Source organism: Sprattus sprattus (genome assembly GCF_963457725.1).
Source record: "Sprattus sprattus genome assembly, chromosome: 6".
In the NCBI taxonomy this organism is placed as follows: domain Eukaryota; kingdom Metazoa; phylum Chordata; class Actinopteri; order Clupeiformes; family Clupeidae; genus Sprattus; species Sprattus sprattus.
The window spans coordinates 24,008,768-24,032,265 of record NC_137925.1 but is presented as its reverse complement, the minus strand read 5'-3'; the positions used below and the strand labels follow the sequence as shown (position 1 = coordinate 24,032,265).

The window sequence follows — 23,498 nt, the reverse complement described above, 5'->3', positions numbered from 1 at the left end:
TGGAACATAGTAAGGAGAACAAGGAAATTAGTCACACATTGCAATAAGGACGTTTCTATGTGGGAAAACAATGCAACACGCTGCGATATTGTGTATAATATCCTCACACGGTGAAGCCTCAGAAAGGCGCGTGGGAGTCTATAAGCATTACAATTTACAAAGGCATTGTGGTTTCAAGTCTTCACATGTTAGAAATGTCAGTGGATCGACGGACAGAACTGATGTTTGTTCATCCAACGGTAGCCCACCACGCTTTGTCTAGAAATCGGATGTCTGAAATTCTCTTACCTTATCTCTGCCACGTTTTCTGCTACATCAATGCACATTGATACAGAAGCGTGCATCCACCATAAATCCCGCTATGGTCCATACGAAATCACAACCCTCTCAGAGGTGAAACTGAACAAAAAGCAAAGGCGAGGAGAGAGGGGGTTCCACCGAGTGTCAGTCGACGTCAGATGTGACACACGACAGTAGATAATTATGTTGGTTGTTTAAAAAGAAAAATGACCCGCGGAGCCGCCGTCTGCAAGCCTATATTGGGAGGTCAATGAATTTTCGCACCACGACTACGTTAGAAAAAACCCTTTTGCACTACGTAAAACATTAACAGAATCCCTTTGGTCTGGAAAATGACAGATCAACAGGATCTCCGCAGCCAACGCCAATGTTAGCAATGCAACAATTTACTGAAGCACGCTCGCGACGCCGCTTCATACCACTTCAAAACTATGCCTATGGGTATGCCTGCTACTTCTCGTAGGTTAGGCTATAAGTAACGTGTTTCAAAAGTGATGGGACTGCAAATGGCCATCTTAAATCTTAAATTAGACAACTATATAAAAAAAAAAAGCCCAGTTCCTTTGTTGTAGTGTTGATTCTGCAATAGGCAAGATCTCATATAGGCTACACGTTGAGAATCCAATACAATACACGTTGTGGATGCAAGGCAAACTGTTTTAGTTAAAAGAAACATTCTGTTCTGACCAAATGCATCGCATTTCTAATGTCAAATAGAAGAAGAACATGAAATGAAACGCAATGAGTAGGCTACGTCCAGTATATCAACATGCACGGGCCGAATTGGAGTTTGTTAAGATGAGATGGAGGTATTCGATGAGAGCTTTTCAGTACCCGGTATCACCTGAGAAAGCGCAGCACGAAATGAACAGACGAGATTCTTACTTTACTAACATTGCATTTTCCAGAAGCCAGGTAAATACCTTAAATATTGTAGAGACAAATGACTTTGTGTTCCATTATGATATGCGTGCTCCCAATAATATGCATTTGAGCCTTTAGCGTGGAGTTATTTTTAAACGAAACAACAAAATGCACAAATAGATGATCAAGCTCCGAGAGCTTCCCATACAGACCGGGACGGCGAAAGTTCTGGTAGCCTTTTTAACTGTGCGATAGCCAAATATGTGGTTCATAATGACCAGGATAATGGATCGAACGCAAAATTAAGGTAACAACTAATGAACGAGTGATCAATACATTAAATGTCGGATTGATTAATACAGTAGACATTCTGAATACTGCTGTCGATGCTGTTGCTATTTGTGTTTGCTAACATTTGACTAATCTTAAAAATGTTATAGCCACAGTCATTATTTTAAAAGAGAAAGAGAGAAATGAAAGGTTTGACAAATCTTAAGCAATCGTCCCTCTAACTGCATTCAGGTAGACATCACCTAATCTTACCCCCAAAAAGTGAAAACGTAGCCTACTGTTAGATGTCCCGTGGATGAGTAGCCTAATTCAGAAAATATTGACATTTTCATGCAACTATTTAAAAAGTCATTTTTGGTTTGTTTACGTAACAAAAACAGTTAACCTTTTGCTTACCTTTGATGCTGAATATATATATGTTTATTTATGATGAAATGCAGAGGTATGAAAATCCCACACGTCACACAGCCCCAGGGTTCTCATCTGCATTTCATAGTCAGTTCAGTTTGATACGATTCTTTCCCTTGACCTTGCACAAGTATTCGGTTTTCTTCCTCGTTTTACTTGGAAGTTTCTGATTTAAAAAAAACTGAAGGCGGACTACAGAGAGCGACGTCTTCGGTGTTCAGCCCTCATCACCTGAAACTGCAGGTCTGAGCCCCTTAGTGGCGGGGGAAAAAACGACCGTCAGTTTCTGGATCTATACTTGCTATATTTAGGGGGTAACAGGACGCCTTTTGGAAGTTTCACACTCCAGAGTTCTCTCATATCACTCTGAAGGATACAGGCATGATAGAAGTGTCTTCATTACCACATTGGAAGCATAATATCTGTTAATGTCATTTGTTAGTTGCACTCATGGGAGGGAAAAATGTTTAGTCAACAACCTTGGTGTGCCAGTTGATGAAGCACAGCTGCTCCTGCTTTGAACTTTGCAGAATATGTTTTTATGGATGTAATTTTTTTCCAACCGATTTCAGTTCGAATAAAGCCTAGTCTTGACGACATGATCTCCAAAGATCACACAGACCGCTGACTGACCATAAAGCACACATAAGTCATGTTTAATTTGCGCACAATAAAACAGCTCTCCTCTCTCACACACTATTTCATCATAGATCTTTGCAGGGCCGCCCCACTCCGGGCCTTGGGCCAAGGTCATCTGTACGCTCTAACCCCCCTCCCTCATGGCGGCAGGACTGGCCTTGTATATTTCATAAATAAAGCACTAAGAAGCCATTAATACTAAGAATGTAACTGACGAGTGGAACGTGAGGCTGGCTAACATGTTTTGTTTGCTGAAGCAGTACTACTTCGATGATTATGATCAGGTGGTGGCCAGCTGGTAATGTGACTTCTGTGAGTTCTCAATAATAACTGTTCATCCTAGTGGTCAGATATTTTCATTTTGTTAAGCATTGAGTTTGTTGAAAACACTTCACTGCACTTGGCTATTTGTGACGAATAGTTGCGATTTTGAAAGGTTTTGTCAGGTTTGACGTCACAACGAGTGGGATGTGGAAGCAAGACAATTGCTTCCTGTTTGGTTGATAAGAAATACTTCAAAGGTCCACAATTATAAAGAACGTTAACAATACCAAAGTCAGTCATTTCAATTATAACTTCTGTATTTTCTCATACTTATGTATAGTATTATTTGTGGTTAATGATGATATATTTGAAGTACATCATCTTCCAAATCAACCACACATTAGAGACTTTAGATAAATGGGCGTTGGCATACTTCATAAGTGTTTTCAGTGCTTCTCATCTAATGCCTGGTAAAATATCATTGGCTGCCATTAATACGGTCTCAGGCTTTTTGAGGTCAAACCTGGTAGTCTCCTTGATGTAACAATGACCCAAAGCACACCTCCAAATTATGCCTGAACTATTTAGGGAAGAGGCAAGCAGCTGGTATGTTGTCTGTAATGGAGTGGGCAGCGCAGTCACCAGATCTCAACCCCATTGAGCTTTTGTGGGAGAAGCTTGACCGTATGGTACGCAAGAAGTGCCCATCAAGCCAATCCATCAAAAGGTCAAACCTGGTAGTCCCCTTTGATGTAAGATGTGTCTGGGATATGAAAAAACAGGACAGGCCCTGTTCTGAGTTCAAAACAGTAATGTTTGTTTGAACCCTTGTCCAAAGTATGGCATTATTCACTCATTTCAATAAAAAAATAATCACACCGAGCCTGCTTTGAGGGTTTGGTCGAAACATCTGCATCCTTGGTTGGATTCAGGCATGTCATTCAATAAAGGCTAACAGCTTCTAAGAAATTCAGTCATTCTGCTTGTTCAAAAATGTATAAATGTATGTATGCATTCCGCCTCTGTCTTATGAGTGCTCATGTCTGATAGGCATTGTCCTCTTCCAGTATCTAGGTAGTTTAGATTTAGATTGTAGCAAAAAAAACTACTAAAATTTACCTAACACTGAAAAAACACGGTTCTTTCTGCCAACTGTCAAATGTCCTTGAGTGGCCAAAGGAACCCATCCAGTGCATTTATACATAACGACAGGGTATATATAAATATACTCCGAAGCTTCATTGACAATTCTGTGGAAACGTATTTGGTTTGAACTGAGTTCAAAACAGTGATGTTTGTTTGAACCCTTGTCAAAGTATGGCATTATGGACTCATTTCAATCTAAAGTAATCATGCACAGCCTGCTTTGGGGGGTTTGGTCGACACATCTGCATCCTTGGTTGGATTCAGGAGTACACTGTCATTCAATAATGGCTGACAGCTATGTGCTTGGTTCATCAGCTTACATAGGCCCCAAGAAGCCCATAAGCCAATCCCCATGACATATTGGTCAGCAGGGAGAGCAGATGTAGATGCAGTCTTCAGGGATCAATGTGACCTGTGCCCAGCCACCAGCCTGAGTTTAGATGGGCCAGAGTGTGCTTAATCAATCGACTCAAGATCATCAGCTTTAAAGGCTTATGATCGAGCACCAGGCTGGAGATCTCACAGCTATGTCACCACTTGACGGTTCAGTATGTCCTTCCACATTCTTTTCTCAAAATCCATCATTTACTGCCGAAACTGTTCAAAAGGCATGCGCAATTAATTCAGATTTTATACACCAAGAAACCTGACACTGTTTTAGCCAGTTTTAAAATAGTGTCCAAAAAATACAGCATTAAAATATGCAATTAGCCTGCATATGTGGTGTATTATGTAACTTGCCATTCTTTTTATTTGTTGTAATGTATTTTGTTCGTTCTTTTTATTTGTTGTTATGCATTTTGTTCTTTCTGTCTTTCGACAGCGAACTTTGGTTCAACTGCAGTTGTGATGCAGTTGTAATGGCAAAAGCCTTCACTGCTACTACAGGTTGCACCAGCCGTGTTGCTGCAGCTAAGACGACCTATTGGATATCTATATTATATAGGCTTTATATAATATCTAAAGGGGTACGGAAATGTAAAGAAAACTTCCTGTAAGCCAGCTTGTGGTGCACCTGCTTCCAAATTATCCCTCATATTTCATTCTGACAGCTGCTCATACGACCATTTGTAACTTGCGCACAGTCTCACCAACTATGTAATTCCGTCCAGCATTATTGATTTGAGCTCTTAAGTATGAATGTAGTTTGGAGCACACGTGGCTCCTTCATCGCTTCAGCTTTAGAAATGAACTAGGTGACATTGTTAAATGTACAGGCACTGATTCTGAGAGCGATTTTAAAATGTGTTGTGGAATCCATAGAGGTTGATAGAAACTATTTATTTTCAAATGACCTGGGAACTTGAGTGTACAGAATGTGCAGAGAGAAAAATGCAATGAGACATCCCTCCTCTCCAGGGGTCTTTTGAAAAGAAGACGGCTCCTGCCGAGAATCAATGTTGTACACAAACCCTACACTCTATATGACATGTACAGTTAAGCCAAGATGAGAAACACAGATATCCGAGAATACAAATGTTTTTCAGAGAAATGTAATGTTTATATTGATTTTACATTTCTAATTTTTTTGTAAGGCCATGTCAAATTTGTAGCCTTTATATTTGGTGTATTTATATGCATGTTTATCTGCACAAATATGTATCTATATCTATATATTTATATAAATATATATAAATATTTATCTGCCATCTAATCTACTCCCAAGTGATATGGTTGTTTGCCGCAACGATGTGTGTGTGCAAGTGTGTCATCAGAATGAAGTGAGGGGAAGGGACCACTTACAGCGGCTCTCCTGACCTTTTCAATCAACCTGAGTCCTTCATTCTGTGCCAAAACAACTCCCTCCGGTCTTTAAAAGATTCACTTCACTCAGCAGCCAGCAGCACTGTAGGACTACCAGCTCTATACCCAACACTGGATGTCAAGGCCATGCATCTTAAAGTGCAAATGTAGATTAAAGATAAGTTGTTATTATTAGGTTGGTCATAGAAGGGTCGGGGAGCACACTCTTCAAAAAAGAGAAAAACCAGAATGCCTGCTGGGAGCAGCTGTCTGTTAATCTGGGGACTTCAGGCCTGTTAGGTAGTCTGACATGGTTTGATGTTTTTGTATATGTCCTCTAACTAAAAACATTGATGCACAATTGGCATTTATTTACAAGATTAAAGGTTTCAGGGGGTGTTTTTTTATGACTTTGATATTGACAGCGAGAACAAAAAACTAAATATCCCTCCACAGGGATATAGTCTCCCAGATGGTTAAGAGCTGGTGCTGCCCATGCCTGGCTCTGAGATGGTTGGGATACCAGCCTCGCCACCCTCTCAGCTGACCCTGTGAGTTTCAGCAAAGGGGCAACTCAAAAGAATCCATTTGTGAGCCCACATCACAGTACCATCACAAAGGGACCTATTGAAGAATATCTCTTTTAATTCTCTAGTTCTCTATGAGTTGACAAAAAAAAAACCTTCCAGGTTCTGAAATAATGACCTGTGCAAATAGAAATATGGCGTTGCGCGAGGATCTGCTGCTCACAGTCGGAGGGGATTTATGTTTTCTTTTTTTCTGGGGCCAGAGAGACGTGCAGGAATGAGAGAGGGATGGGAGTGATGTATGATCTGCTGCGCTGGGGGTTTCAGCTGGATGCCTCTGTCTTAGAATCCTGGCTTGTGGCACTGTGAGCTGGAACCGATAAGGGAGTAATATCAGCTCTATTATTTTCATCACAACGTCGATAGAAGGACGCTCCGTGTGCTTTGAGTCTAGAGTGGGCTTTTGTTCTAGAGTAAACACGGGGGGGGGGGGGTTGCTGCTCCTCCATGGGACGCTGAATTTACATGAGCTCCCCCAAAAGGAATTACACAAATGGGTCATACAGTAAATGATACATCATAAGTGATCAAACTAATCGCCGTCCCAGAGAGGCGAAATGAAGAGCTTCATCTTCATCAGTTCCACTGACAACACAGGCCTTTAGGCTCCAGATGACTCAAGGGGATCATCAATCGTTCCCAAACAATATTAAGGGGCAACTCATGCCATCATTGTTATCATTTTACTTCTTAGTTGCGTGTTTGATCTGTTACCAAAAGCTTCCTAACACGGTGGGTTAGGTTTAGGGTCGAGCTTGGGTGAATGAATGGTGCTTTACTGTCCTGGCAGTAGAGGTTAAAGGTCGCGGCAATGCGTCATGATTCTGTCACCTCTCTAAGCCACGCTCAGCTCGATTGACCTAACACAGCTGAAAACGGCTACAATGTCACCACCTAGCAGTTTATTTTGGCCGCGGGGTTGGTCTGTTGACCTCTCGGTTGTGTACAGGAGGGAAACCGTGAAGCAGGGAGGCATTTAACACCAATGCATGCGTCTTTTGTCAGGATGTCGTGACTGCCTTTGATTTACACAGAGAGGAAATCACGGGGGATCAGAAGTCTCCCATTTGCAATTCTGTTCACATGTTCCTGTTAAATAGGTCCTGCTGGGGTGAGGACCAAAATATGGCCGGTTTAAATGCCAGTAAATTGAATGCAGTGACTTTGCATTGTAGAGATGTGGAAGCCAAGGAATTACGTATGAAGGCAAGTTGGTGGCTGTAGAAATGTTGTCTGACAAGATAGAGGATTTTTAATCATTGGATACCAGAGAAAGCATTAAGGGGTTTAAAATAAGTAAATCAGTGACAACCAAATATTCAGCGCTCAAAAATGAAGCTGCATTCCTTTCTTTCTTTTATAAACACACACACACACACACACACACACGGGAAAATTTAATTGTTCCAGCAGACAAGTTCATCTAAGCACAGCAATAACGAAAAAAGAGAAATATCCCTAAGCATAAGCAGCCATCTCTCTCTCTTCCTTTCTCTCTCCCTTTCTCTCTCTCTCTGTGCCTGCCTCTCACGGCGTTTAGGGCTCATGTCTGACATGCCGTGGTTACGCACCAAGGCTTGGCAGACAGGATTGTCCAGTTTGAATTGCGTCTGGTTGCCCATCCAGACAGGAGTCTGTCTGAGGGAGTGAAAAGAAGAGACAACAGACAACTGATAAATGTCTCCCAAATGGCAGAATTTTGTGAACAGTAATTGGCAGCAGAAAATAGTTAAGCTAATGCTGTCAGTACCCTACCAATACATTGGAGCAAAAAACTCTAACGTTCACACAGCAGTCATGAGTATTTCAATAAGACTGTGATATACAAACAATACGATCATGCGCCCCCTAGTGGTGCCTTTACTCACTGCATAACCACACTTCCAGAAAAACTCGGTTCCTGCTCTCACAGACGGTAAAATGTGCCACATTGTGAAATGGATAATACAAATTGTAAATACAAGGCGTATGACCATTGCTTTTGTTATCTGTATCTATGTTTCATATAACCGGTGTCTGCCCATTCCTGCGGCAACAACATGAGTGGTGGCAGTGGAGTGGTGGACTCTACTAGAAGAATGGCGCCAGGTGTTAGGACACTGAGGTGCAGCTGATGCCTCCAGATCAAGTGAAAGCCAAGTCATTTCTGTACGCTCTGATGATGCTGTCTCTGAAGAGCACGTGCACTCCTCCTCTTTACTGTGTGAGTCACTGCCTCAGGATCTGACAAACTCAAGTCACGACACAGGAACACACAAACACTTCTTATCTCTCCCACCCTCTCTCTCTCTCTCTCTCTCTCTCTCTCTCACACACACTCACACACTCACACACACACACACACACACACACACACACACACACACACACACACACACACACAAGATGATAAAATAACAGATAGTCTCATCAGGGATTCATAGTAGAAACGATCTAACTACAGTCTGAGCTTGAACCTTCAAAATGATCACAATCATGGTATAACGGATGACCATTAGACTGTGATAGATATGTAGGTCCACTGGAAAGAGTACATTTGAGTCAAATGCATTGAGATCACAGCTGTAAGTGTTTTGTCTTTCTCTTTGCCTGACTAAATATCAAGCAGATTGTTTAAATGTCAGTAGGCAGGGTTGATGACAGAGCCACGAGGAGGGAGTCGGGTATGGTGGGGGAAGGGTTGCCGTGGAAGGTGTGTGGGGGGGGGGGGGGGCGCGGGGGCATGAGTGTGAAATGCTACTCTCTCTCTCTCTCTCAGCTACTGTGCTAATTAACAGAGGTACAGCTTTTCCAAATACCACATTAATGTCAGTGGCAGCATCCAGGGGACCCAGATGTAGGGGCCAAGCCTTTGTAGCCTGCAGCTCCTGTTTCCATTTCTAACCCACAGTCGCGCACGCGAGAGAGAGAGAGCGCGTGTTGCTGATGTTGTTTTCACAGACATTGCTGATGCTGATGGCAGCCAGCTGATTCTGATCTAGGGATTCTCGTCAGCTTCATCTGTAAAGCCAATGCCTCCTCTGAGGCTAACACATCTGCGTTGCATCATATATTGATCTGAAGTCAGACTGCCAGCGATTGATTGGGCAGTTAATAGTAATGTGGATGATGTGCCAGAATCCTTCACTCAGTGTCAGACTATATCACAGTTATTATTGGTATCAATATTATTCAACAGAATTGAATCAGCTTCACTTACACTGCTCTTATGCTCCTCCGATAGTCACTCTTATGCTTAATTTTAAATTGCATGTCTATTTTTTGGATGCAGAGTAAGAACTGTGCATTTATTATTCTCTCTGATCACATCAGCAGCAATCGGATTTGATACATTTGGGTGTAAAGGTTCTTGCTAGAGTGTGAGGGAAGCCTCAGTTCAGGGAATAGGCTTCCAGAGTCATACATTTTTAATCTTCCTTTATTTTCAGAGAGATGCCAGCTGATGTGGTTCATAATAATGCATACCCGATGGAGCCAATCAGTCTGCAAGTGTGTGTGTGTGTGTGTGTGTGTGTGTGTGTGTGTGTGTGTGTGTGTGCGTGCGTGCGTGCGTGCGTGCGTGCGTGCGTGGTTAGACTTTGGAGCACAATCATCTTCTTCATGTTATGCAGACACAGTCATGCACTTACATAAGCAGGGGAAGGAAAGAGTAAAACAAACAAACAAACCCACAAATGTCTGACCCATACATGAACATACCCCACACAGGACTCTTTCAACAACCTGTAACTACGTGCAGTATGGGGCGAAAAATGGGCCAGCCAGAAGCAGAGCGGCCTTCAAACAGCAGGGCTCAGTCTCCTCCATTATGTGATGCTGAGGGCCGCTTAAGGCAACAGAGGAAATCAAGCTCCTCGCTGCTGCAGCTCTGCTCTGCTGTGCCCAGGTGCATTAAAGATATATCTCAGAGCCATTTGCTCGAGAACCCTCTGTTGCTCCGTATTCAGGTCAAGTGACGCTTTCGTTTTGAAAGTGCACTTATGCGATACAAATCCAACCTGTTTGAAAAACACACTCTGCACAAACAGTCCCTCGTGGATTGAAAGTGTGGTCATGTTGGGACTTTGTTTGAGAGTCACTTGCAGAGGTACATCTCAAAACAACACTGGAAAAGGCTATGCTACTCACCAAGTACTCTAAAAACTCTAGTGTTTAATTCTCTTTAAAGCTGTAATTGCTTTGGTAACACTGTAATTGAGTAGCAGTGCTGATAAAGTTACTTTGAATTAGCACACCAGTGTTTCACATAGGGCAGCTGATTAGTTTTTTTGTAAAGGCTTTCATTTCTGAATGTCCTTGTCTCTGCTGTGCCTCCCTCAGCCCTGGCCCAACCCATAGTCAGAACAACAATGCCGACATAAGCCAGACTTAATGACTGGCAATCACACTCTGCTCTCACCAGAGGAAAAACTTTCCTCTCAGAGTGACTCACTTGTAATTCACTCGTCTGAAGAGAGACAGAGCTGGACCAATACTGTTTGATAGATTGAGCGAGACAGAGGATGCGCTTGGATGGTGTCAAGGTTGCTTTAAGACAGCGTGTGCTATTCTGGGTGTGTTCCTCGGCTACTTATTTTTGCCATCTTCCTTTTTGTTTTCTTCTTTTCTGTCTGCTACAAAAATATTCGCTTTCAAAGGAGGAGTGAAAGTAATTATAGCTTCTTGCTACCACATTTGCCTCTCATCTGCATGTCCTCTTGGCGCTGCTTGAGAAGCTCAGCGCCGTCTTCCGGCTGACCTTGCCAGCCTCTCCCGAGAGTAATTAGGCAACTTTACCTATAAGAGGAACAGCTTGAAGGGACCGGCCCACCAAACACACCACAACAAACATCAGGAATCAGAGAACTTATTTTCAACTGTGAAGGAGCATCAAAATAGAACACTGTTGACACCAGCTAAAATGTGTCGTATCATTATGAGTCAGTCCTTTCAGTTCCTGCACGTTGTTTCACAACTATGAATGATGGAGTGTGTATGCGATTTATACAAACTGAAATGAGCAGCTAAAGTGGAATATCTGTCTTTAATAGTTAGTATAACAATGAATTTGTAGTTTGAATTAAAATTAAAAAAAAATCGAATTAATGTATTGTTATTTATCGAACACTCTCTCACTAGTCTCAGCCTAAGTACATACTGGTAGGTTGCTTCAGGTTATGAAAGCAAATTTGGCCGGCCCTCTGAACGCAAGGAGCTTAATACATGAAAACATACAGGGTGGATGCAGCCAACCAGTGCTGTAATCCTAGCTAAACAAACCAGGCAGCTCAGTTAAAGCTGAACGAGGCCACAGACAGAGACGACGCTCTCACTCCCTTGTAGATGTTTTGTGTGTTCATGCAGCCGGAACCAGCTCTACAGTCACATTATAACAGAGATGTCATGCACTGGCCATAAAGATTCTCTCTCTCTCTCTGGCCATAAGGATTCTCTTTCTCTCTCTCTCTCTCACTGTCACACACACACACACACACACACACACACACACACACACACACACACACACACACACACGGTCACAAACAGAATTAAGGAAATCTACAATAAATAACTCAACATCACAAAAGCAACTGTAGCACATTGCATCATGTAGGCAGTGATAGCCACCCTGCAGTGTTTTGAACCATAGTCACACAATTCATAAAGTTTCCGTCCACATAAAAGTATGTACTGCATCAGACCCCCAGCCATTCCTCTGAAAGCCCTTTAACTCATGACATTGTTGTTGGAGAATTAAGAGGCATATGGTGCGAATATGGCAGCCGCTCTTTATCAAACTAGCACAACCCCTCACCTACAGAAGCTCCACGGTTAGTGTGAAGTGGATCAGAGGTTAGGGAGCTGGAGACGGAGGAGGATGCAGGGCTGACTCATACGGCCTGTCCTCACGAGAGCCAGGTGAAGTTCACAAAGATGCCTCCTCGCTCCTCTAAAGGCACACAAAGTGAAGAGATTAGAGAAGAGCTTTGCAGCTAAGCGCTCTCTCGCCGAGCCCTTGGCTCTGAGCAGAAGCTGACTCGAGCCTCCTGCCTTTTTCAAACACACCCATACACACACACACACACACACACTCACACAAACACAGAGAGAGAGAGAGGTCAAGGCACTAGTGTAAGCCTCTACCTTGGTCTTCTACCCTGTTGACATGCCCCAAAGCCTGACTGACCGACTCACAGTCAGAAAGGCTGCCAAGCAGTGTATAAGATAGCCCTCGCATAGCATTGCCACAACACAACATCTGCATCTTCATGCACCGGTAGTTTCTTCACTAAAGCAGAAGTTGGTGCTGTACTTCTTGACGAGAGTGAATATGTAAGCCTCCCAAGATTGAAAGATGTCTACATCCCTTTAGCTTTACCTGAGTTGTTCACTACATTGACAGCAGGTGGTGTCTGTCTGCACTGATTGTGTGTAGTCTCTCTCTCAGGCATGAACTAACAGACACACATGTACATGCACACACAATCAACCAAGTGTAAAACAGTCACATTACAAATGCAAACACAAAATCCTCCCGACTTTTCCGGGAAATTTTCCACCACAAAGGGCTTAAATCGGTGGGCTAAGCAGAATACATAATGTACATGCAACTAGATATCCCCCTACAATTGACCACAATTCCCACAGTGACAACCTCGATCCATAGGGCTGCAGCAACAGAATAGCTGTTTCCTCCAGAGCATCACCACCATCCTGAACTGTTTGGCGAAAAGAGGGGGGGGGGGGGGGGGTGGGGTGTCACTCTCTGTAAGTGTCATGAAAAGTAGCCAACTACCTAAAAGGCATGCAAATACCTAACACCACTGCTAACACCACCGACAGCCCAATTGCTAACATGTTAACATGCTAACTGGTGACTTCACAATCTGTTTAAAATGGGTTCGCACTTTGATGAAAAGTTTTGAACCTTAGCCAGTAACTTTTTGTGACAGATATATAAATACTACAGGAAAGGAACATTTATATTTCTGCCACTTGAGGTCAGAGGCGGACCTCATACAATGACCAGGCTAGTCCTAGAGTTGTCCTGAAGTAAATACATACACATGAAGCTACAACATCTGTGTACCTGGGGGGAGCTGTAGCGCAAGCAGCAGCTTCCCTGTGCCATAAGTGGGTCAGAATGGCCATGGGGACCCGGTTCGAGTCCGATCGCGGCTATTTCCCAATCCTTCTCCCGATTTCCCTCCAGCTCACTTTCTGTCTCTCTATACTGTCCTATCTGATTAAAGGCATAAAAACCCAAAACTAAATCTTAAAAAAAAACATCTGTGTACCTTTAAGAGCTCATATGCAAATGTCCACATACAACATGAAGCCTAAACTCAGCTCTGTTTGGCTGCCAATATACATGTAGGCCTACATGGTGCTGTGAATCAGCTCCTGTCAGTATCATTAGCATTAGCATTAGCATGTGTCTGTAGCATTAGGAGCAGTAGGCCTTATGGAATGTTGTCAATCCCAGGCGCTCTCTCTCTCAGAGTGTCTGTCACACACACCCCCTCGTGGAATTGGGAAGAGCCTCAACTTTCTGTTATTGTAGCCTCCTCTACGCTAGGCTCTTTGAGTCAAAGGGGAAAGCAGTGTTAATTACTTAAGCTTGAATAATTCATCAGAGTAATGACTCAATGAAATATAAATGCCTGCGGTCGATACATGACTCCACGGGAGCTGCCAGGGGACTCCCCAGGGTGCGGGGAGAGAGGCAGGGGGGGGAGGCGGGGGGAAGCAGGGGGGAGGCCAATCCAGCGCTGGGGGTGGAGGGGGAGGGGGGGGGGGGGGTGGTTGCCGACCGCGGGTAATGAAAGCGGAGCTGAGTGGCGCTAGAACGCCTGAAGGCCTGCTGACTCAGCCTCTATCCCCACTTCTCTGCCACCGCTGGACACTGGACAAGCGACTGATGATAGTGACTGGCCTGAGTGCTCTGAGACAGAGAGAGAGAGAGAGAGGGAGATTACCATCTCTCTATCTTTCACACTAATGCCTTCATTACTTTTTTGAAGCTTGCATGGTGCAGGGAGACTGATGGAGGGGCTTTAATTGACAAGTGGGGAGTGGGAATTGAATAGATGCCTCTGAGGCAGGAGACATCCCCACTGATTGCCCTGGAGAGCACAGAGATGGAGCACTCTTTCTTCCGGGTTGTTCTCTGCCTGTTCTCTACACTCTCTCTCTGTTTCATCCCAAATGAGCCTCGAAAAGTTTTTTGACCTTGAACGTACTTGATAATACTTTCGGTTATATTTCAGGGACAGGCTGCAAAAATGACCCCTCACAAATCCATTCATGCTGTTCTACTAACTGTACAGCTACTATTTTTGCTCATGAGATAAATCAGACACAAAGATTAAGGACATAAAAAAACAAATTGGTCCAACACTTGAGGAATTTCTATCATGGATAATGCAGTAACACCACAACATTGCTCCTCAAGGAAAATGTTACTATAAAATTGCACAGTGACTGATGTTATAGATATTCATATATGGATAACTTTTTCCCCTAGGGTTATTATAGTAAATACAAATACCAGTTCAAACGCCATGAAGTGAAACCTTTCCAATTCATCAGAGCTTTGATTTATCTGTTTATTAGGACAGGTGTGCCACCTAGTGGTACCAAGCGTAATCACCTAAACATTGTGAATCAAACATTGTTGGCCTCTTGAATTGAGTTACTGAGTTACTTCCATGATGTCATGTTTTGCCAATCTCTGTTTTAGAAAAGAGACAAAAGAAAAATGAGTGTGCCTAATACATGGACACTGATATGCCACCAGAAATATGTAGACAAATATTGATTTACTGATTGCTAGTACATTCAGGATAAAAAGATGAATATGGATATTAAGGTGAAATCTGACCTTAAGATCTGCCAGAAGGACACATGATAAGAATTGGCTTTAAACGTATTCACCTACGATTTTCTATGTGTGATGACATTTGATTTGATCACTCTGGAAGTCCCACAAAGACAATCACACAAGTGTGCACACAAACATAGATTGGGTGAGCTGTCATCCTGGCTTATCGTAAACAGACAGCTGTACTTTGGAGCACTAGGTCAAGTTATCCCCAGCTGTTTGCCGCTTATACCAACTATCAAGAATGGCTGCTCTCTCCCTGTACCTCATATGTGGCGTGTTCCTACTGGAGCTGCTAGCAGCCTCAACCGCCGGATTGTTCCGCTCCAGGGCAGAGGCAGATGCCGTGTTAAGGAGACAGAAGCGGCACAATACAGGCATATTTGAGGAGTGGAGTGAAGGCAATATAGAACGGGAGTGCGTTGAAGAAGTCTGTGACCTAGAGGAAGCCAGGGAGGTCTTTGAGAATGACGAGCAGACGGTCAGTTCAGGAGATGAAGAGCCTGTAAACATGAACGAAATGTCACATTTTAACTTGATGTATTTTTATTTTATTTCTTTTCTATCCAGCTGAGGTTTTGGCAGACCTACATAGGTAGGGTTATGTTTAATCATTACCTACACTGTTGACATAAACTCTGACAGTTTTGTGGTTGTGCTGTGAACATTTGGAGTGTGTTATTTGTATATGTATGATTCAGCAGATGTTTTTCAGCTCATGTTTTCTGAAATGAATTAGAAAGACAAGTCTAGTTATGTGTGTTACAAACGTTGTAGGTCAGTGTGTGTTGTCTTTCAGATGGAGACCAGTGTAAATCATCTCCATGCAAGAATGGTGGTGACTGCGTGGACCAGATGGGCACATATACTTGTAACTGTAAAAGTGGCTATGTTGGGAGTGACTGTGAGATTGGTAAGTTATTAAGGCATGAATTAAAGAATGATTTTTAGTGTTAGAGTCATTGGATGGATTTATTTGGATGGGCACCTATAGACTATCTACAGATGCTCAGATTATAAACCAACTATCTGTTAAAACTCAATTTATGATAAAGGTTAGGATTAGGGGTTGGGTTTGGTTAAAGTGATGTTCAGTAACCAATTAGAAAAACTGAACCTGAATTTTAACATACCATCTGTAAAGTCTCTGTAGGCAGACTATCCAAATAAAGTGTTACACAGTCATTTACAGTCTGTAACTCACATATATCTACAAATGTGAGCTCCTCTAACAAAATATGGTTTTGAGTTGAAGTGTACACACATAGATGTTTAGACGATGAATAAATACTTCTGCAGTAGCCTATAGCCTGTCATCAAAATTCTAACATGGCGGTTGAAATGTCCAGGTAACCAGTCTGAATCCACACTGGAGGTTTTAGCAATCATACCAGGTGAAGCTGTTTGATGTTTTTCACCATCTGTCCTGTGCTTCTCCAGCACTGGCCAGGTCCTGTGATGTGGTCAACGGTGGCTGTATGCACTTCTGCGAGCCATTAGGAAGCCATGGAGTGGAGTGCCACTGTGCTAGCAGCTACAGGCTGGCTGAGGATGGGGCGACCTGCGAGCCAGAGGGTGACACATTTACTCACTAATGCTATGTCTATTGCTATGTCTACGCTATGTCTGTGCTATGCTATGTCTAATAATATGTCTAATGCTACGTCTATGCTATGCCTATGCTATCTCTGTCGTCTATGCTATGTCTAATGCTATGTTTATGCTATGCCTATTCTATCTCTGTAGTCTATGCTATGTCTAATGCTATGTCTGTGCTATGTTTAATGCTTTGTCTGTAGTCTATGCTATGTCTAATACTATTTCTATGCTTTATCTAATGCTATGTCTGCCAGTGCCAGGCCAAAGTCATCTGCTGCATAGCTGCTCTTTACTCACTAATGCTATGCTATGTCTATGCTATGTCTATGCATGTCTATGCTATTTCTATGCTATGTCTAGACATGTCTATGCTATGTCTAATGCTATGTCTAATGCTATGTCTATGCTTTGTCTAATGCTATGTCTACTTTATGTCTAATGTTATGTCTATGCTATGCCTAATGTTATGTCTACCAGTGCCAGGCCAGTCATCTCCTGCATAGCTGCTTTCTACTCACTAATGCTATGTGTATGCTATGTCTGTGCTATGTCTGCGCTATATTTAATGCTATGTCTACTTCATGTCTAATGCTATGTCTTTGCTATGTCTATGATATGTCTATGCTATTTCTAATGCGATGTCTGCCATCTGCTGCATAGCTGGTCTTTTCTTTTTGGTTATGTGCTTGAGCAGTAGAATATATCTATATGTTGCTCAAGATTGACCTGCACCCAGTGTCCCGCATACAGTACATACATACAGATATGCCCAGTGCTGTGAGTAGTGGAATGCTTTACAACATGGTTTACATCAACATCAGCTTTGTGTATGTGTGTGTGTGTGTGTGTACCCAAGGAGAGTGGCCATGTGGCCAAGACAGGAGGATTATACGCCTGAGTGGAGAAGTGAGAATATTGCCGATCAACTCCACCATGGCTCCCTCCAACACAACACTGAATCCCCACAACAGCACCACTGATACGACCCCAACCACTGCACCCATGGCCTCCCTCACACTGGACACCAGAGGGGGCAGACTGATGCCGTCCCGCAGCAGGTTACCCCTGTGGGCGCGCCAGATACCTGCTCCACTGGGAACCCTACCGCCAACGTCCAACACCACCGACCCAGACGAGAACCTAAATAAACGAATCGTTGGTGGGCACGTGGTCACACCAGGGGAGATTCCATATCAGGTGAGGATATTATTCTTCTTTGTTTGTTTGCTTGTTCCCTTCTAATTTACTACAAAACACATGTGTGCAGCTGTTCCTTATTAATCCTCACATGGGCCTGTTTATCATTTCAGTCGTGTGTATTCGTGTATGTTAACGTATCAGGGACATGCACATTGAAATGGGCAGACGCTCCAGTCAAAAAAGGCCAAGCCTGATAGCTAGGTTAGCAAATAAGACTGATTATGTAATAAGATACTAATCTTTGCAACGTGACACACACATGACAAACTGCCCATTATTCAGCAGCATAGAAGGACATTTGTATTCATAGTAGTGAACCCTTATTAATACCATTCGTCATTTAGTATTTCCATGACTCAGTGTAGTCAACTAATCTAATACAACTGAAAAAAGTTTAGGAATAATATGACAATTGAATTTACTCAAATGTCCTGTTGCCAGACAACTTCAGCTCAACTTCTTGCACATCCATGACATGTATATTGACACCGAGGTTTCAGATCTGTGATTGTGGATTAAAATTCATCTAAATGGTTGCGTTTGGCAACCTTTTTCCAGCTGTTGTGATATTTTAAAAGCTTGCATTAGCATGATAACCGCATTTGTAAACTTTTGTGTGATGTGCCAAAGAACCACACAGATCTTTTGGTAGAAACTGCACTATGCCTCTCCCCTTCATCCTTTGTCTGGAGCCCTGAAACTGCCCTTCTCTATTTCCTCTTGAGGTGGCGCTTGTGAGACGCTCCAACAAGATGGTGTTCTGTGGCGGCTCCATCATAGGTGAGCTGTGGGTGATCACTGCTGCACACTGTCTGGTGGAAGTTCCAGAGGGATCCTTCTTCGTCCGAGTGGGTAAGATGGAACATTTTACCACAGTCCCTCACCATGCAAGTGGTCCACCCCACTCCACTCCACTCTACTCCACTCCACTCCAAAAAGAGTACACACAGTTTTGGGGTTGCAGAAAAACCACATAGACATTTACCATAAATCATGGATACCCTAAAGGTGTCTGTGGTTAAGTAAATGGAGATGTTTGTCTTTACCCTCAGGTGAGCATGACGTAAACCGTATAGAAGGGCACGAGCAGGATCTGGAAGTCTCCAGGCGGCACATGCACCCCCTCTATGAGCCGCTTCAGAGCCTCTACAACCACGACGTGGCTCTGCTGCGTCTGGCCGCCCCCATCAAATTCTCCCTCTACGCCCGTCCCATCTGCCTGGGGCCCAAGACCTTCACCGAGTCTCTGCTCCACTCTGGAGAGATGGCCACGGTCAGCGGCTGGGGCCGCGTGCGCTACCAGGTATATATCTTATGTATATATCTTATTTATTCACTTATTCCACTTTACATATGCACATACTCTGCACTTTATTGCTATTTTGCACTTCTGGTTGGATGCTAAACTGCATTTCGTTGTCTCAGTACTTGTACTCTGTGCAATGACAATAAAGTTGAATCTAATCTAATCTAATCTAATCAGGGTTGGACCTCCAGCAAGCTGCAGAAGGTGGAGCTGCCCTACGTGGAGCGCACACAGTGCATGGACAGCAGCAGCGAACGCATCAGCCACTTCATGTTCTGCTCCGGCTACTCTGACGTGGCCAAGGATGCCTGTCAAGGGGACAGCGGGGGCCCCCATGCCATCAGGCACCAGGACACTTGGTTCCTGACGGGCATTGTGAGCTGGGGCGAGGAGTGTGCCAAGGAGGGCAAGTACGGCGTGTACACCCGCCTCTCGCACTACTACCGCTGGATACGCTATGTCACGGGCCTGAGCAGACAAATGCTTGTTGACATGGTGGACCCTTAGCCCATACATTAAAATGCTTCAGGTTATGCAATGGGACTGAATAACATGACAGATTTATAATGCAGATATTCATGTACTGTGTAATTATTCATCCATGAAACGTATTACACACTACAGTCTGCACACTAAGGTTCAGGACCCAAAGGGCTGTGCAAAGGAAGTCAATCCCTGAAGGAAACCAGACCCCGATCAGTTATCAGTCATCACATTAAACTGTTTTGTCACGAGTCGTTAATTCAGATGAATATTGAATTTATCGATCTTTCTGTGACAAACAGCCCCACATTTCCTTCCAGAGTTTAATTAAATTTGATCAGAGGAATGGATTATGAAGATAAATGGTTAACAGTACCCCCTAAGGAGTTCCAGACAGTCAATATCGTAACAGTCTCTTCTGAAGTCTAAATCACTGATCATTCTACAAACGTTTCAATGATAAAGAAGTCCCAGGAAAATCGTAACCAACAAGCACAGGATTTCTCCCATCTACTGGTCAGTGAAGATTTGGCCAATGTCTGATGATACTATTTTTAGAGAAACTAGACTAAAGCACATGATGTAGTTCAGGCAAACGATATAACTCACATATGAAATATTCACACTCCCCTTTCATCTTTAGTCATTTTAGGAGCTTGGAGAGGACAATGTGTTGAGCAGACATTTACATCACCTTGACTTTAAACCTTTCTACAACCAAGGGAGTGAGCATCATCATTGAGTTCTGAAAAAAAAAAAGAGCGATGTAAAAATATCTGACACCAAAGAAGGCATCTGCCCTACTTCAGAAAAAAACAACAGGCTCTCTGCAGTGCAGCGCTCCGCTGGAGAAGGCAGGCTTTCATCATTTGAGAAGATGTTTCAAAGGGTGACAGCTTGGTGGAGGCTCCGGCCCCAAATCACACTGAAGAACTAAGAAGGCTGCAAGTTATAATAACTTATTTATTTATTAAAAACAGCCCATTTCAATCATACAATAAAGAAACTTGAGTTTATTTCAATTATTAACAACATATCTGGAGCTATACATACCTATCAAAGGTTGTAAAGTGCCATGCATTTTTTCCAGACGGAAAAAATAGCCTAGTAACAAGCATTAGGGTGCTTATCAGGAGAAACAGCAGTTTGGGGCTTATATTTGTCTCAGTTTTGTGGACAACGTACGATGCTTATAAAAGGGGGAAACCTGCGGCGTTGGGAAAGCAGAGACAAGTGTCATGTCACATCCTCCCAATAAAAATAAAAAGTGTGATGTCGCATTGCAAGTCAGAAGAGAAGGCTGTAGTGGTGTGCAGAAGATGTAATTTAAGGAGTCTTATGAAGCCCTGCCTCACGCTGTGAGAGAACAACTTGATAGCAAAATAAATAAATTAATAACACACGAGATGTGTACTCTACAACCATGCCTGCTGCTCTGCTGGCCTCATTTCCACATCAAACGACAGCGTATCAAAGGGGGCCCTCCAACTGGGGGCTTGATTTGATGTGGTAAATTCACATAAGTCTGCAATCAATATTTAATTAAGTGTTCGACACAGTGGGTATATTTCATGTTTGCAGTATGATCCTGTTTAATGGAAAGCCTAAGATTAATAATACGTTGACGGTTAAGGAGCACGTGCCGGCGATCCGCCTCTCTGTTCCCTCTGAAGTAGGAGAGAGAGAAGGGAAGACGTGTGCCCCATACTTCACTGGCATCCGGACTACCCTGATGAAATACAGGTCTTGTCTGTCTGTATTGGAGAAGCCATGTGAAATCAATCGGTTGTGAAGACCTTCAGATGTCCAAATCCAATTTCAGTACTTGATCTACTGTAACTAGAGGGGTTGGGTTGGCCAAACGTGAACATATTTGCGGTTGAGAGACCAGTAAAATATACAGGTAAGAGCTTGACTAAAAACCTTTTTCTCCATGATGAAGGATACATGTACAGGCTAGAGTAACATAGAGAGAGAGAGAGAGAGAGAGATAGACAGAGAGAGAATGAGAGAGAGAGAAGGAGAGAGAGAGAGATTTGAGTATCTGAGCAAGTGGGAGAAGTATCTGAGGATGTGGAAGTGTGAGAATCTAGGGGTGCATATCTTCAGTCTGAATACTCCCCTTGAGGAGTAGGCCACAGTTTTAAGTAAACGTCCTTGGGAATAAAGCACCCATGCAGCAATAGAGTTATTAAGCCCCAAACAAATATATAATAAAGCTTTTGGTTTCCAGTATCTCCTTTTTCAGCTTTTAAAGTGCCTTTAGAGTAATGTCTGAGGTCAAACATAGATTATTGCGCAACAGTTTTGCTGCAAAGCAAATTCTACATTTAGCTAGCAAAGTGAGTGAGAGAGAGGCCCAAGTACATGGAATAAAAAGGCATTATGGCACAGCATGATTTGGCATAGTGCTCTCTGTCAGCTTTTGGGTGTTTACCCTCTGCAAACACGGAGAACAGACACCCAGCACAACACGCATACAAACACAAGGGCCACTGATTAAAAATTCCACATGGAATAGACAATTGAATTTCAAAAGTCAGCTAAAACAAAAACTTCCCAAAACATCTGACACGCATTCGGTGACATCAAAACACATACATACACACTCACTCACACACTCACAAGAAAACACATTTCCTGCACACAATGAACAAAACACATTATGTGCAGGTATATGATAAATTCTATATTCAACTCCAGAGTCCAGAGTCCAAGGGCCAGTGTCTGAGTGAGGGAGGTCTGGATGATGATGGTGGTAATGGAGGACACAGTAAAGTTGAGGGTCTATTGAGCCTTGTGCCTCTTGAGTAGAACCAGCTGCGACAGCCGTACCTCATCCCATTAGCCCGGGCAATAGTGTCCTTGAGCAAACCCTCATGACACTCATGAGAGCAGGCCTTCACCCCATAAGGTGAGTCCAGTGTACTTTAGCTACCTGTTCGTCCAGCGGAGACCCTGTGACCCTCACTGGGAGAGTCTGCCTGGTGTGTCTGTTACTTTCCTGGGAAACAGCAAGCCACAGGTCCAGTCACATCACCGTCAGTGGTGTAGTCCAGGGTATACGCAGGTTTACGGAGTATACCCACTTATTTTTCAGTCAGCATTGCGTATACCCACTTCTCAAAACAGGGCGTTTATCCTGTGCTGTATGGGCTGCTTAAAAAAGAGTATACCCACTTCTCCAGGGACCACTACACCACTGATCACGCTCCTTGTGAAACAGCACGCCACAGGTCCAGTCACATCACGCTCCTTGTAAAACAGCACGCCACAGGTCCAGTCACATCACCCTCCTTGTGAAACAGCACGCCACAGGTCCAGTCACATCACGCTCCTTGTAAAACAGCACGCCACAGGTCCAGTCACATCACCCTCCTTGTGAAACAGCACGCCACAGGTCCAGTCACATCACGCTCCTTGTAAAACAGCACGCCACAGGTCCAGTCACATCACGCTCCTTGTGAAACTGCAGTGGCCTTAGCCTCACCAGAGGATGCTCTCTGACACACCTTCACAGTCTTTCTAAGCATCAGTGGTCCACAGCAGCCAGTGCTGGTGTTTTTCATCTACGGAGAGCTAAGCTTGCGCACTTTCAGATTTCCCGGTTCTGGAGGATACGTGAACAAGAAAGTGAAACAAATAACACGATACTCAGAATCGGAAAAAAAACATGGATACAAGTGACAGAAGATTTATGCTTGCAGGCTTAACATCAGTATCTATCACAAAGAATGACCGGATTTAGAATGTTCTGTGTGGTGTTACCTTTGAAAATAATCCCCTAAACTAGAGAGCTTTAGAG

The 23,498-nt window shown here is 43.4% G+C and overlaps 3 protein-coding genes across 5 annotated transcripts in view; 1 reads left to right on the top strand and 2 right to left on the bottom strand.

Annotated features, from left to right (window-relative positions):
• Positions 1–2,209, bottom strand: part of fgf13a (fibroblast growth factor 13a) — a 118,702-nt gene extending 116,493 nt beyond the window's left edge. Inside the window, exons 1-2 of one of the 2 annotated variants that reach the window (XM_080841102.1) lie at positions 1,852–2,209; positions 289–399 (exon numbers count right to left, since the gene is read on the bottom strand). The gene's annotated coding sequence lies outside the window, so the exon portion shown is untranslated. The remainder of the gene's footprint in view (positions 1–288; positions 400–1,851) is intronic. The other variant, XM_080841103.1, reaches the window with a different exon arrangement.
• Positions 1,385–22,997, top strand: f9a (coagulation factor IXa). Of its 2 annotated transcripts, none has more exons than XM_080841099.1 (7): positions 1,385–1,471; positions 15,905–16,018; positions 16,546–16,680; positions 17,561–17,901; positions 18,630–18,756; positions 18,957–19,207; positions 19,388–22,997. In XM_080841099.1, the coding sequence occupies exons 2-7, from the start codon at positions 15,961–15,963 to the stop codon at positions 19,715–19,717; spliced, it is 1,242 nt and encodes a 413-aa protein (XP_080697225.1). In that variant the 5' UTR covers positions 1,385–1,471; positions 15,905–15,960; the 3' UTR covers positions 19,718–22,997. The 2 variants fall into 2 exon arrangements, with proteins under 2 accessions (XP_080697225.1, XP_080697224.1); XM_080841098.1 differs by lacking the exon at positions 1,385–1,471 and adding an exon at positions 8,023–8,443.
• The window catches only part of mcf2a (MCF.2 cell line derived transforming sequence a), a 28,831-nt gene continuing 28,328 nt past the window's right edge, over positions 22,996–23,498 (bottom strand). The window contains exon 30 of the mRNA XM_080841106.1: positions 22,996–23,303. Coding sequence (XP_080697232.1) covers positions 23,263–23,303 — 41 coding nt within the window. The 3' untranslated portion in view covers positions 22,996–23,262. The remainder of the gene's footprint in view (positions 23,304–23,498) is intronic.